The 16,254-nt window shown below is 40.4% G+C and overlaps 1 protein-coding gene across 2 annotated transcripts in view; it reads right to left on the minus strand.

The window, feature by feature from the left end:
- Positions 1–16,254, minus strand: part of WDR35 (WD repeat domain 35) — a 38,691-nt gene that overhangs the window by 7,412 nt on the left and 15,025 nt on the right. For both annotated transcript variants that reach the window (XM_087823371.1, XM_087823372.1), the window contains exons 12-20: positions 13,270–13,414; positions 11,344–11,413; positions 10,265–10,318; positions 8,170–8,279; positions 7,507–7,717; positions 5,209–5,289; positions 2,184–2,320; positions 1,452–1,655; positions 452–598 (exon numbers count right to left, since the gene is read on the minus strand). In XM_087823371.1, the coding sequence (XP_087679497.1) occupies positions 452–598; positions 1,452–1,655; positions 2,184–2,320; positions 5,209–5,289; positions 7,507–7,717; positions 8,170–8,279; positions 10,265–10,318; positions 11,344–11,413; positions 13,270–13,414 (1,159 nt within the window). The remainder of the gene's footprint in view (positions 1–451; positions 599–1,451; positions 1,656–2,183; positions 2,321–5,208; positions 5,290–7,506; positions 7,718–8,169; positions 8,280–10,264; positions 10,319–11,343; positions 11,414–13,269; positions 13,415–16,254) is intronic.

Here is a 16,254-nt window from a genome sequence, read left to right on the forward strand (position 1 = left end):
TTCTCTCTCTCCCCTTCTCCCTTCCTCTCTCTGAAATCAAGAAAGATTTTTTTTTTTTTTTTTAAAAAGCATATTGATCAAAATGAAAACCAAAGCATAAAAGCCAATGATTTCTGAAAATAATCTACAATAACAAAATAAGCCAACATAAAATCCTGCTTTTACTCTTTTGGAAATAAATCATAGAATGGCTTAGAATTGCATACTGTGGGCTCAAATAGGAAAAAGCTGCTGGAGCTAAGCACAAGTTTTGTGGAAACTCCAGAGTTGTACAGGGCTTATCTAACCACTTTGAGCATCTCGTGCTTTCCAACGTGAATCTAGAGCTACTAGAAGTTTAGGATCCAGGAGGATGGTCTTCATTTCCTGAGCACTGTTTCATAGGTAAGAATGCAGGCAGCTGCATCTCGCATGCGGTGACTGGATGAGGGCGTCCGGACAGGTTCCTTACCACTTCTGTCGGTCAGCAAAGTAGTCTCCGATGGCATTGTGGGCTTGTTCAAGGAGACTGTCGTCTGCATCACCAGACCCAGTTTTCAGGAGCTGGAGTACTCTAAACCAATCTCCCAATTTCAGCCGAAGGCCAATAGCAAGATCCCTGCAAACAAATCGTTCATTCATTCATTCATTCATACATTTGATAATACTTATCAAATGCCTACTATGTGCCAGCTCCAATTCTAGGGTACTGAGAATACACAGTAATGAAGGGACAGACAAGGTAACTCTCCGAACATTTTAGAAACTTAACCTGACCAGGTAAGAAGCAGTAGGGAGAACCTGGAACAGGGAAAAGGAAACAATTTCCTGCCTCTTATTTTCCTGGCGTTCCAATTTCCTCAGCAAAACAATGACTTAATAATCATTTCTTTTCATCAATTTCTTAGACATGATCAGGCTTATTTAAAAACCAAACATATAAAAACATGTTTGGCTGTATCTTTATTTTCAGAGTTTAAGTTGTATCAAGGACCTCCTGGAAGTACGAATAATATTAGTAAAAATTAGACATCATGGTTACAACTGAAATGAAGTTCATACATTATTTTATAGAAACCTAAAATGAAATATAAAGAACAAAAGTCAACCCCTAAATAAGTTTGATTTTTATTTCATGGTCCTTGACAACAGTAAGTCAAATAATGGCCTAAACCCAAAAAATGAACTGTAATAAGTAATAAAAGCCCCCAGTCTGTACGCACATGATTATCTTTCCTACCAAGTGAAAAAAGTCTCCCACGGCCAGCTAGTCATATGTGTAAAAATTGGGAAGAAAACTGCCCCCAAATCACAAACCATAAGTTAACGAGGCACATGTAGAATATCTAGGTTGTAATCCGCACTGAAACTCTTTTCTAGACGAAATGGTCTAAGGCAGTTGGCCTCTCCGACGTTCCTCGTTCATAGGGTAGGAACTCCGGCAGCCCCAGGGCGCCGCCTTCAGCACTGACCTTCTGTCCTTATCGAGGTACATCCGCTCGGCCTCCTCGAACCTGCCGAAGTAGGCCGCCACCTCCGCCTGCTTCATGGTCTCGCTCTGCAGGTTGCCCAGACGCTTCACAAACTTGATGCCCTGGTAGTCCTTGCAGCGCACGAACGCCTGCTCTGCGGTCTGCAGGTCCAGTTTCTGTAGCGCGGCTTCAGCCAGCAGGCGCCTGCATACAAAAGAATCAGAAGCCGTGCCATGTGGCTCAGTGGTCGAGCATCGACCTGGGATCCAGGAGACTGAGGTTCAATTCCCGGTCAGGGCACATGCCCGGGTTGCAGGCTTGATCCCCAGTGGGGGGAGGGCAGGAGGCAGCTGATCAATGACTCTCATCATTGATGGTTCTCTCTCTCCCCCTCCCTTCCTCTCTCTGAAATTAATAAAGATACATTAAAAAAAACAAAAACCAGAAAATATTGCAAATTACCAATAAACAAGCCTTGAAGCAGAATTCAATTATTATAACTATGGTTTCCAGTGAAACATGGTAGGAAGTGATTATTCTCACATTTTCTACATGTTTCAGTTAGTATTATGCTTATTTTGAGTTCCGAATCTACAATGAATTTCTCGATCTTAGAAGGAAGAGCGAGAGCAGGGGTCCATCCCTGTGGAGGTGGCATGAGAGGGGGACCATGGAGCTGAGGCTTTGCAGCATCCACCAGCCCCTCGGGGAGGGGTTTTTACCTTCACATACCAGAGTCGGGGGTGAGGATTGTTCTCTATGAACTGAGATGCGTCTTCAATTCCAACCTTCTCAATCAATGCTCGACTGTCTCGCAGGGACCGAATCTCAAAGTTAATTATGTAATCCTTGTTGGGGTGTTCTGGATTCTAAAGTAAAGATGGAAAGAAAGGAACTCAAATAGTTGCCTTTGGAATATATGTTTCTTTTTTACAGTTTAACAAAAAAACTGCATCATATTTTAAGCAAAACTTGGCAGCAAAGAAAGTCCCCTGGGTGGGTCTCTTTAGTTATCTAGAAAACAGCCCTCTGAGGCTCTCGCGCTGCCTGTGGGGAAGCGGGGACTGTGGTAAAGGGGTCCCTTTGTAGAAGGGAAACTCAGGCAGCCTGGTTTCCCTCAACCAAACAGTTTATTCCCCAGGTGCTGCTCTCTTCTTACCCAAAGTGCTGGGCCTCCCGAAAACAGCAAACGTGGGTGCAGGGCCTCTGCCCCTCCCTCCTTACCCTCCCTCCTGGCCTCGAAGATGGAATGGTTGCTCCACGTGCTGCTGAGCAGCAGACAAACAAAAGAAAAAGAGCTAGTGTTCATAACCACTTCTGTTTTGTAATTAGGTGGCTGACAAAAAAAAAACAAAAAACTGAAGGGCTGTCTTTCAGGAAAGAGCTAATGGCCAAAGAAAGGAAACAAGCCATTATAATGAACTCAGCAATACTCTACATATTCCAAGTAATGAAAAGTGAAGCGCAGGAGAAAACTAGAACCCGCAGCTGTAAACAGCAATGGCTCCTGGAGACTAGGGTGCTCTGAAAAGGTGAACTAAGCCACATGGACCCCCTGCTCACCCTGCCACTAAACCACCGCATCCAGAAACTGAGGAGTTCTTAGGGGACTTCCAGGAACAAAGGACGACGTGTGGAAAGAGCACGAGGTCGGATTCAAACAGACCTAGGATCAAATCCTAGTTCCACTGCTTCCTGCTTATGCAACAACTTTCTCCAACCTGCCTACCCTCCTACAGACATGAGGCAGAAGCGGAAGGGGAAGGACGAGAGGTGAGGCTTATAAGCTGCCAGCAGTCAGCCATCAAAACTGAAGTCAGAGGCGTTACTGCAACCTGGGTTATATTATCTCCAAACATGCGCCTGGCTCTTCTCCATGTGGCCAGCACTTCCGCAGAAAGCGGAGAGAAAGCCCTGTCCCTGTTGAAGGTGTTAGGCTTGCAAAGGCACTGAACTTCTTCCACCTGCAGTTACTGTCCTACTGAAATGGAATGCATAACATCAGAGAATATATAATTTCCCTTTTCTTCTCTGAAGGATGAAGAGATGAGGCCTTTTGCTTGTCCTCTTTCCCGAAAGATTTAAGTGTAAGACTAGACAACTACCCTCTAACTACCAAAAAATGTCAAGCCATCTCCTCTCCCGCTCTCTCAAACCACGTTCAGACCAGCTTGGGGAGCCTGCCCTTTTTCCCCCAAAAGCCTCATTATGTCAGTAATAACCTTTCTACACCCTCTTGGTGTCTGTGGGGTCATCACCCTTGACATCCAAACTGAACTTTGGGTGGGGACCCATCCTGCTGCTGCAGGGTGGTCATGACACAGGGGAAAAAACTAAAAAACTAGTTCATAATAAAACGGCTATAACTTACATATCAAACCAAAATCTGAAAACTCCAACTAACTTCTAGAAATTTAAAATCTACTATCCTAATTCCAAAAATATATGAAGTATATATAAAAAGTAAGTGCTTTGGATGAAACGAGGCTAAAACTATGCTCAGCATAGTCTTAGAGGAAAAAGAATTCTCAACGTATGGTTAATGAAGGCCAAAGTAGGGTTTCAAAAAGATATCTGGAAGCAGAAAAAGATTTTTAAAAACCTGGGGAAAAATGAAAAGAGAGTAAACTTTCAAAGAAAAAGTCACTCAAGTATCCTAGAGCTAGACTGAAGTAAATTGTCAAATGTTTCCTCAGCACCTCTTGGTTAGTAAGATAAAAGCAATGACAACTAGCTAACATTTCTGAGCTCCTGGTCCGCGCACTGTGCTAAGTGCTTTCCACACACTATAATAACCCTATCAGACAGGGGTTATCATTGTCCATATTTCATAGAGGTAAGAAACAGGCTTGTGCACAGGACAGTGTGCACAAAGAGGAGAAGGAAGCTGTCTAAAGGTGTACAGGTGACAGAGCAGGGCTGGGACCCAGATATTCTGACTCCTCAATCTACACTTTTAACCGGGACTCCACATTGCTTGGTGCAAAACTGAACCCCAGTCAAGCCAGTGACAGAAACAGAATTTTTTTTTAATTTTACTTATTTTTATTTTTTTTAATATATCTTTACTGATTTCAGAGAGAGGAAGGGAGACAGAGAGAGAGAGAAACATCAATGATGAGAGAGTCATTGATCGGCTGCCTCCTACATGCCCCTGACTGGGGACAGAGCCCACAACCCAGGCACATGCCCTGACCAGCAATCGAACTGCGAGCTCCTGGATCCTAGGTCAATGCTCAACCACTGAGCCATGCAGGCTGGGCTAGAGTTGTTTTTTTAAGAATTACCTTGCCCGGCCGGGCGTGGCTCAGCAATTGAGCATTGACCTAGGATCCAGGAGATCGGGGTTCGATTCCTGGTCAGGGCACATGCCCGGGATGCGGGCTAGGCAGCCAATCAATGACTCTCTCATCATTGATGTTTCTCTCTCTCTCTCTCTCCCCCTCCTTTCCTCTCTCTGAAATCAATAAAGATATACTTAAAAAAAAATTTAAAAAAAAAGAATTACCTTGCCCTGGCAGGTGTGGCTCAGTTGGTTGGAGTGTCTTTCCCTATATCAAAAGGTTGCAGGTCCAATTCCTGGTCAGAGCACATGCCTGGGTTGCAGGTTCGATCCCCAGTTGGGGCGCATTCCTACATGAGGCAACCAATCGATGTGTCTCTTGCACATCGATGTTTCTCTCTCCCCCTCTCTCTAAGTAATCAATAAAACATGCCCTCCAGTGAGGATTAAAACTAAAAAAATAAAAATAATTACCTTTAATATCTCGTCCAATAAAACAGATTTAATTTCTAAATCCTCAAAGTTACAAATATATCCAGAAGTTTGAATGGGTTCCTTTAAAGACAAAATCAAATGTTATGCTTAATTATATAAAATTTTCCTTCCTCAACATATCATGATTTTAAATTTTATTATCAAATTTTTCAAACCAATAGAAAAGTAGAGAGGATATCATTAACACCCATATACCCATTGGCTAAATAATTATTAACATTTTACTAAATAAGCTTCAGTCAATTTTTTGCCTGAAGTATTTTAAAGTAAATAAAGTAAATTTATACACATCATGACATTCACCCCTAAGTATTTCAGTACATGTCTGTAAAAGATAAAGACGTTCTCTTGTGTGGCCGCATTAGTACTTCCACACCTTACATAACCAATATTAATTCCCTAACAGCATCCAACATCAGTCCAAATTTTCTCAACCCAAAAATGCCTTATAAGGCTTGATCATTCTTATGCATGCAATTTGACATTAAATTTAATTCTTAATAAAATTGACAAACACTATATTTGTATAATTTAGAATTCCTGCTAACACTCGGATGAAACAGTATTCGGCATTAACCATCACACAGCAGTGTGCTTCCGTCCTGAACAACAATGTGGGGGCTCCGTCCCGAAAGCTCCAGCGAGTTCCGTGCTGGCGAGCGTGTCCCGACACCGTCAGTCCACAGGCAGCAGGGGAACCAACAGCGAGAAAGGGCCCCAGGGCACCGCCCGCCGGCGCCCTCACCCATGGGAACGCTACACGCCGTCCATGAAGACACCCAGTCGGGGTAAGGCTATAAAAGCCCATCTGGCTGTAAATCTCACAGAAACTGAAGCACCTGCCGAGCCGGGCAGCAGGCTCAAATTTTAAAAGGCTGTTCTGTTCAAACTACTTAAGAAATGCCTTCCGCAGGCACAGACTTCACTGGGCGCTACACGCCCCACGTGCGCTAGACACACTCTGAACAGGCAGGCACCGCACCCTCGCTTCTCCAGGCACGTGGCTTCTGAATTAGGATGAGCAGTAGTTAGCAGTAATTTCCAAGGATGGACACAAGGACCCTAACATTCAAAAAGTATTCTGCCTCTGTCTTCAAGGGGACCCTGTGGTTACCTGTCTAATCCCCACACTTGTTTTGTGGCAAGGGCCGAATTTCCCTTGGACCCTTGGAAGAAGCCAGCCACACTTATAGATCAAGTGAGTGCCTTTCCTTCGACCCATTATTTTAGGGTCCAAAAATTACACAGATCCTGAAGGCTCCAAACAGTGCTAACAAAACCTTTAAGCAATTTATTTCAGGTCATTTACCAACCCAAAGACCCTGTAGGGATCAAAGGAGGAAGTGTAAAAATAATTTAGGGTATTAAAGAGGCAAATAGTTCACCACTAAATAAATTACTACAGAAGACCGTCAGCAGCTCAGGAGCCCAAGCATGCAATTTCTTCCCCAAGCAGAAAACTATAGGTCCAAACCAACATCAATTAATGACATAAAGCATTTATTAACCCATCTATTATTATTTACATTAGTGGGGTACAGAAAATTCCAAATTGAAACTCCATTAATCATTTCAAAGATTGATCTTAATGATGGCTACCACTTAAATTATTTTGAATTTCCTAAACACAACAGTTAACAGTTGATCCAGAGCAGACTGAAAGGAGAATTCAGCGCCTAAATATTAGCTGATGTGAGCCACAAGTAGGAAAGCAAAATATAACTTTAAAATTAGTGGCAAGGGGCTTCCTGGCACCCCCGCAAGAGTAGATCAGTCACAGTCTACATTTGCACATTCATAAGGTTATCAGACTAAGAAGGTGGATTAGTGGGTGACAGCGCCTGCGTAATGAGGAGGGGAGCACACAACAAGGCAGCAGCTCAGGCAGAAAAAAATGGAAGGGCGAGGCCATTTCAAAACACGCTTTTTGAGTTAGGTTGTTTTAAGCATTTATGGTAAATAAGTACTGATTTTTTTATTTTTTTATACTTCCACAGGAAAAAATAAAGACAATAGTTAATTATCACAGTTTCGCCTTTTAAGAAAACAGATAAAACGCTTAGGAAGTGCCTTTCAGAGGAAGTGGAGAATATTTAAAGGCCAAGTGTTAGTCCCCCTTAAGACCAAATATTTTCAAACTCTACAGAAATGTTTCCATTTCCTTTCAGAAACTCACGCAGCCAACACCAATAAACCTGCTGGAGAAACAAAGGGGAAATACCAGGGCCTTGCTATGTGGCTCATCATGTACCATTAATGCTCACTTCTTGTTCTTACCTCAGGATCCAAGTTTCTGAAAACATACATCCTTGTCTTCTCCATCATTGCAAACAAGTCAGGATTATCTTTGGCCCACTTCATGTCCCAGACATCCCTTCTCTCCAATTTCAACAGCTCGCCGATGGCTTGCTGTCCCGTGCTGTCTGTCACCCGAGCGTCCAAGTCAAAGAAAGTTAGAACTCCTGAGTGGTCTATGATGGCAAGACGACTACAAATAATGAAATGGGGGAAGGGAAACTAAAATCACTACCAGCAATCATGAATATAATTACCTATAACCAGTCAGCTCATGGGAACCCGGGAATAAGGAGGAAATGCCTTTAAATAAAGAGCTGACTCGAAACAAATGTTTACAAATTTGATAGAAGACATGGACTACTCTCCACTTTGCCTCCTTGAGGGAAGAAGGTATCTGAGAGGATTAAAGCAACTGGCATATAAATAACTTAAAACATTACACTAGAACTTCTATAGTTTACCCAACTGGAGAAAGACATCTAAACCAAATACAGTACAAAAATATATATATTAGTAAAACCACGCTCAACTATAAGGCAAGTTTAAACGAACACACATCTTTGCACTTACTACATAAATACAGCAATCCAAAGCGATAACCTCTAAATCAGACACCTGCTTGAGGAGAGTTCTCAGACTGACCTGGAGTTGCAATTCAGCGACAACTGGCTGGCTCGACAGTTAAGGGAATATTTTTGAACCAAACCGACATTAGGAAGACTGTATCTCTGAATGGTGCCAGATTCACGACCCTACGGAAATTATTTTTGATTACTAAAGCAAATTTCCCACAATAATATTAAGTTACAACTACAGGCCTCTCTCTATGTTCATACATTTGTTTCAAAATCAAAGTGATGGTGTCACAGAGAATTCCCTGGTAATACTGAATCATGCTACTGAGCACATATATATCTCCTAAGTTAATTAAAGCCTAAAAAAGTGGCCAAAGGTGACCCAATTTCTTTTTCATGTAGCATTTGAAACTGAAGTCAAAAATCTAGTCCTTCAATAATACATACATTCTTACATTACAAGGAGGAAACACCTAGGGTTATTTATAGTTGTTGTCTAGGTAATATTCAGGGTATATTAAAAGCTAAAATATAAAGCATTTACAGAATTAAATTTCATACATATGAAAAATCAATGTAAGATCACCATATGAAACAGTTGCTACTGAAAGTCTATCTGATCCGAGTTAGGGAGATGATCAGAAAGCAGTGATACAATCAGTATTAGTTTAAATGTGTTTAAAAATAAAAATAGAGTATAAGTTCCTGTGCAACTCTGTGCATGCCTTGAGGAGAGCACTGTGGTTCTCAATGGGACACAGTGGAGGCTCATTGGGCAGCCAATCTTCCCCTCTCCCCTTTGACAGAGCAGCACTGCTTTTGCAGCGTGACTCTCAAGGGCGCTCCATCAGAAAGGCTGGGGAGGGCCAGAGGGTGGGGAGGGGGAACAATTGTTTTAATGTATAAAAGGGACATATGGGTTTTACAAGATTTAATATGTTGACAAAATAGTTTTATTTTTGAAAAAGGGGATCCTGTGGCATAAAAAGTCTGAAAAAGCAAAGTTCAAAAAACTGCTTACATTGCAAGAGTGGAAAGCAGTTTTCAATGCAGAGGATATCTTTTCCATTGGAACTTTTGGCTGGTATTAAAACTATCTGAGTGTGTTTCTTAGAGGTAGATTCTGTCATTTAGGAATTAGGTCAATTTTTGTGATTGCTCTGAGTTGCATGTGGTTTTTTTTCTTCTGCAAATGTCAGAAACACACACACAAAAAAAACAGCCTACTGTATAACAAAGAATCTCAAAAGAAAACAAGCACACCCAGCTGGTGTGGCTCAGTGGCTTGAGTGGCCTCCTGTGCACCAGAGGTTGCTGGTTCCATTAGAGGTCAGGGCACATGCCCAGCTTGCAGAACCCAGGCTCGATCCCCAGTAGGGGGCGTGAAATCCATGTTTCTATCTCTCCCTCTCCCTTCCCCTCTCTCTAAGAAAATCAATAAAAACATATTTTTAAAAAGAAAAAAGAAAACAAGAGATTCCACAGACCTAAGGCAAACTGCTTAAACATACGCCATGTTCACCTGGCGAGGAAAAAGGAACACTGTGTTCTTAAGGCTTTTCCTCCCTGAAATGAACTAGTGGCTAAGGCACATAACTAGAACTGCAAACAGACACCATTAAGGCTTGGTTTACATAATTCAAATTCAGTGACTCTACCAGCATTACTATGTTAAAGTAAACATTTATCTCTAAAATTAATATTTTCAAATGTCAGAACTCAAGAAAAGACGCTATACACTGATGTTATTTGAAAAATTCAGCAAAAACTTACTATATACTTCTTTATTTTACTGGTTAGCAAACACACTGCCTCTTCATCCTACAAAAGCAGCTGAGCCAAAGCACTTTCTCCAATTTAAACTAGCAGGCCACAGGGAGGGGGAAACTTTCTAAACCTACTACTACCATCCAATCTGCCCCACTTCTGCCAGCCCTGTAGAGGGCTCATTCAACCCAGTGTCAAACTCTCCCCACTGGCCCCCATTCCACTGCTTTTACAAACAGCTATTTTTGCAAAAGATGAACAATTTATTACTTATGTTGAATTCAGTAAAATGCAAAGTGCCCTATAAGATGATATTCAAATCCAAAACATATTGCTTTACTCTGTTTTACAATTTAAACAATTATTATTCATAAAATAATTTATTCACAACTTACCACAATCAACATCTTATCAGATGCAGTTATGGCACAAATTGGATCCCTTGTGCCCTAAAATAAATCAATAGTTATTCTTTAACAAATACTGATTGACTAATCTGGTATAAGGTAGTATGCAGTTGAACAACACATTTATTAACTTAACAAACACTTACTAACTGAGCACCTACTATGTGCCAGACACTGAACTAAGCACTGGAGATACTAGAATGAAATCTTTACCCTCAGGGATTAGTCAGAAGTCTACTGGGAAAGACAGTGAAACAAACACCTAACTACATTACAGTATCATTAAAAAAAAGAGGTCCACACAGGAGTTATGAGAGCACAGCGGAAGGATTATCTAACTTACACAAAATGGGCAGGGAGGCAAAAACCTGAGCTTACTCCTAAAAGGTGAACAGATGGTAGAAGGATCAACTATGCCAAAATGAAGGGAGAAATGGCCTGGTAACGCCACACCTGGATGGCCCTCAAGAGATTATGCTTAGTGAAAGAAAGCCCATCTCCAAAGGGCACATGCTGTATGATTTCATTCGTAAAACATTCTCAGGGTGTCAAAACTCTAGAGATGGAAACAAATTAGTGGTTGCCAGGGAACAGGGATGCAGTGGAGAGGGGGTGTGAAAATAAAGAAGTAGCACAAGGCAAGTACCTTCCTGATGATAAAATCACATAAGACTATGTGCACAAGTATACATGTATGAACCAGTGCAATCAATAAGGACTCAGGCCACAGTTTAACAACAATAGTGCCAAGGTCAATCTCCTGATTTCGGTATCATACTCCACTTACACAAAATGTCACCACTGAGGAAGCTGGGGAAAGGGGTTCTATGTGCTATTTTGCAACTCCCTGTAAGACTACAATTATTTCAAAATAAAATGTTTTTAAAAATCAAAAGAAGAAAAAATTAGATCTAGAAAATAGTTTTCAGAATAGAAAATTTTTAAAAGAATTACTATAGTAATATCCTATCACTGGAAACACACTCTTTTTCAGGTCTCAAAATAAAATTACAGTATTTCCAAATCTATAGATATTAACATCTGATGGCAGCAATAAAATCACCTACTTGAATGGCTTTGCTATAATCAAGCACCCCATCCACTGATCCAGAAGGCGTATCATCAACATGATAAATTCTGGGGGAAAATCATAATTTCAGTGATTGTATAAAGGTTATACTAGTTCATAATCTCTAGAACAGTTAAAGGACTGGAGAACACCAATGAATATTGTTATTTAATATAAATGTCATTATTTTAAAGAGTTCTTGACAAAGCTCAATCTTAATAAAGGTAGAAACTATCTACCAGGTGTTTATTAGTTATACAAGTCTCATGTTCCTGAAAGCTGTGCCAAAAGTATATTTGAACATTGACTCACCTATTTCCAATGAATTTCATTAAGCCCCAAGAGATATTTTACCTTACTCTCCAAATGAACATCAGTCAGGAGTCACTTACACTAAGTTTCTCTTGTTTCTCCATAGCTTCCCTTCTACCAATGTGCTTAATAAAAGTGAAACCTTAATATACTTGGGAAGCTCTAACGAGTGGAGTTTTTGTTCCAAATTCTTCCCTGCACTTACTGGGTCATGAAGACCCACCACTGTGGGGCTTCCATCATCTCTCTGACACCTGGACTGTCACACTTATTTGCACTGCAGTCTCACTGCCAGTTTACTAGTCTCTCCCACCAGCTGGTGAGCTGCCTGGAGACAAACACCATTTCTCCAGTGCACATACTGTCAGGTACTCTATAACGTCTGCTGAAAAAATATTAAAATAAATGGAGGTAAACAGAGTAGATACATCAGAGAGTAGCTCTGAGGCCTTAGGCAAGTTGCTTAATTTCTCTGAGCCTCAGTTTCTTCATCTGTAAAATAAGGGTGACAACTCCCCCTTTAGAGGGCTTCTGAGGGGCACAAATGCGGTGGTGTTTATAAGCATATGCATAAACAGCCCGATATGTAAAAGGGGCTCAAAAAACTGTAACATAATCACAGGAAAATCAAGCCATTTTCCAGCTTTAAAATACCATAAAATTTTATCATTGCTTAATTGAAATTATAATTGTACTTTCATCAATGTATCAAGGAGATCAAATGTTGAATTTAATGTAAATATATTAAATACAGACAGGTGGACCAATTCAAAGGCAGCAGTTTCCACATCTTAACAAGTTTCTGTTAAGTATACACAGTTACTATTTCTCCTTAGTCATCAAAATAAAATGCTTTACTTAGTGGCTCAGAATAACAAAAGGGCAACACGGAGCAGCTCTATGAGAAACGACTGACCGCAGAGAACCCCATCCTGGCTCCCAGCTTCTCCATGCGGTGGCGTCCCCTTAACCCCAGTTACCAGAGGTAGTTCCAACTCAGACACCCTGGGACCCAGGGTAAGAGAAAGAAGCCAAGTGACCAGTGCACCCCACCTAGGACACCCTCCATACCCATGTCCGAGAATCTGCCTCTCCCATGGTGACAACACTAGAATCACCCCACCCTCCTGGTCCTGGAAAGACCCGCGCCACTAATACACAGACCCCAGCTGAATCACCATATTTCAGTGAAGCAGTGGAACCCTAACGTGGTGAGAGTGGGTGAGTAAGAACAGCCATTTCCTTATAAAAGCATGGATTCCCAGTCTGTATCTCTAAAGGATTTCCATTATTACACCATGCTTACCTCTCTTTTATTTGGATAAATTTAAACAGACATACTTGAAAGATATTCAAATTAATGAGAAAATATTATTTCTATTACTCAAAACAATTGACCATTCTCAAGAATGACTGTTTATGATGAATTAAGCCTGATTTAAACATGGTATGGTTGAGGGCAGCATTTGAGATCTTGCTTCCCAGTATATGCTGTCAGTTCAACTCAAAGAAACTCTTACAAGAATTCTCTACGGGTTTTGGAAAAATAAAAAATAAATAATATAAATGGGATATGGCTGAGCTTCTAAAATACATGCATCAAAAGATCTACCTTTCTCTCCCTTCTTTCCGAGGCCGTATCAACTGATTAATTTCCAACGCTGTGAGCTTCTTTGACACACGGTATTGCCAGATATAAAATGCTTCTTTTGAAGCCGCTATCACATGGGTTTTCGTCATTGCAACAAATGATGGTACTATTAAAAAGAGCATCGGGACAATCAGGTGAGAGTTACACAGAATCACAGAATGTACCGCAAAGGATCTCAGTGACCACTAAGTTTAACCCCTCATTTTACAGACAGCATACCCCACACAGAGTCTGGGAAATCAGATGAGAGTCGAAAGCTTATAAACCCATACAAAAATATTAATTCCAAATGGGTCAAAGACCTAACTATAGAACTCTTAGAAAAAAAAGTAGGAGTAAATCTTTGTGACTTTGGGTTAGGCAATGGTTTCTTACATGAGACACCAAACATTTAAGCAACCAAAGAAAAAGTAGATAAACTGGACTTCATCCAAATTAAAAACATTTGTGCTTCAAAAGACACCATCTGAAAGCTGAAAAGACAACCCACAAAAGGGAGAATATATTTGCAAGTCATATACATGATAAGGAATTATATCTAAATTATATATAAAGACTCTTATAACTCAGAGACAAATAGTCCAATTGAAAAATGGGCAAAGGATCTGAATAGAAATGTCTCCGATGAAGACACACAAATGACCACTAAGCCAATGCAAAGGTGCTCAGCAGCAGCAGCCACCGGATAAATGCCACTTCACACCCGCCACACTTGCTACAGCTAAGCAGTCAGATGAGAGCATTGGCAAGGATGTGGAGAAGTGGTGGGAATGTACAGTGGCGCACAGCTTAGCAGTTCCTCAAAACGCTAAACACAGAATTACCCTCTGTGCCAGCAGGCCCACTCTTAGGTATGCCCAAGAGAAATGAAAACATATGTCCACACAAAAACTCATACACAAACGCTCATAACAGCATTGTTCATAATAGCCAAAAAGTAAAATCAGCCCAAATGCGCATTAACTGATGAATGAATGCATACATAAAATCCCATTCCTTCCGCCCACCCCCACCACCACCACTCAGTGTGGGCATTTACCCTTCCCTCCGATCTCGCATGTCTTACACTTCCTCGTTAAGTTACAGAAGAAAATTCTCCAAACTTCCTTCCTAATTTGGGAGTATATTCTCCTAAACATATAGCTTTTTTCATAGTTCTACTTCTTAGAGAATGTTCGATTAAGCTCCTACTGTGTACCCTTTAATGAAAGTCTCATCAAACCCATCCTACAGATAAATGGACAATTAAAGAAGTAAAATAACTTGTCCAAGGTCACAAATAAAATAAACAACATAAAATTAAATGAATTCACACAAAATATTTTTTTTTTAAAACTCCATAAAAGATCATTTTAGTACCTAATTTCTAAATTCATGATTAAAATGGCACAAAAATTATTCTTCTACTCATAAATATCATGAAAAGTCATTATTTATATGGCCAGGATAAACAAATGGTGTTAACTGCAGCTATCATTTATGGAGTCCTTGCCACAGGCCAAACAAGACATTAAAGCAGTAAGAGGCTTAGAAACTGAACAAAGAATTAGAAACTAGACTGGTGGTATGATGCTAATGGAATAGATTAACAACTTGGGGATTCAAATTCAAGAACATTTAAACGCTAAATAACTCAGTATAGTGAATCGTATTTTTAAAATGTTTTCCCTTACAATTGTCAAGATTTTTCTATTAAAAATGTGCGCTATTTCCAAACTCTAGAGGGAGGCAGAAGCCTTTCCTGTGGGAGTGACTGGTTGAAAGGCAGCCCTGGAGAGGAGCGAGGCCCGTGGGAGCAGAGAACAGAGTGGATCAGCAAGCCTGGGGCCCTGCTCGGCAGCATCGTCCGTTCACGAAATCACAAGGTTCTCATGAAATTCTTGGTCAAGTCTCCCACCGAGACTCTGATGCTGGTAATTGTTATGTCCTTAATGTGATGCAAAGATCACAAACCATAGCTGCTTTCTCATAAAATATCATATTTCCTGAGCATATTCTTTTTCTAACCAATGTTTACCTACAATTATAAATTACACTCCTGTCCCTTTTTTATTTTGATACATCCTAAATAATCACTAGTTTATCATTAGCCTGATTCATTCAAAATTAAAATATTAGTGGTTCTCAGTAAAAGTCAGACTTCCTGGATGCAAACCACAGGCATTTGCTAACTCTGTGGCCTTAGATAAACTACTCTTCTCTCTGAACCTTAGTTTACTTACCGTAAACGGAAGATAACAATAATAATAGTAACCTTACAGGAAATGTCATAATTAAGTTCTTATCCCTCCCTGTACCCAGTGTAAGTACCTAAAACAATACATACTCATTGATGGTTTACTAAATAAATGGGCTGCATTTTAAATATTTTCGTACATTCAATAAACATTTGTTATGGGGCAAGTATAGTCTTACGCAGTTGGGATACAGAAATGAATAGATATAGATGTTAAAGAAGCTCAGAATCTCATGGGGAAGACAGACAAGAAAATCAGCAATCAGAGCAGAGTAAGTTTTGAACAGAAATACACCAAGGGTGCTCTGAGGGCTCAAAGGAAGAACGCCAAAACAGGGTGCCTAACTCCTACGTGTACAGTACAACACAGTCCCACGAACGCATGAAGTTCTTTTTTAAAGTTTCTATAGAAACTGATAGGAGGAAGAGTAAGTGTCAAAACAAAAATTACACTTTCTAGAACAATATCAGGTACATACTTTTTTTGCTTTAGCCTCCAGTCCGCATGAAAATCTGGCATAGAAACTTAAAAAAGAAATTTTAAAGTATAAAAAAATACTGAGTCTTGGCTGAGTTTACTTTGGCAGTAAACCAATGAAAGAACTGTTTGTTAAAATTTCAGCCACAAAGACTGCACCAAAAAAAAGTTTCTAGACTCAAAACTACAAATAATCATGCCCTCAAGCGTTTGCCATTTGATGGAGGCAAAG

The sequence above is a fragment of the Miniopterus natalensis genome, chromosome 13 (genome assembly GCF_054644295.1).
Source record: "Miniopterus natalensis isolate mMinNat1 chromosome 13, mMinNat1.hap1, whole genome shotgun sequence".
NCBI lineage: Eukaryota > Metazoa > Chordata > Mammalia > Chiroptera > Miniopteridae > Miniopterus > Miniopterus natalensis.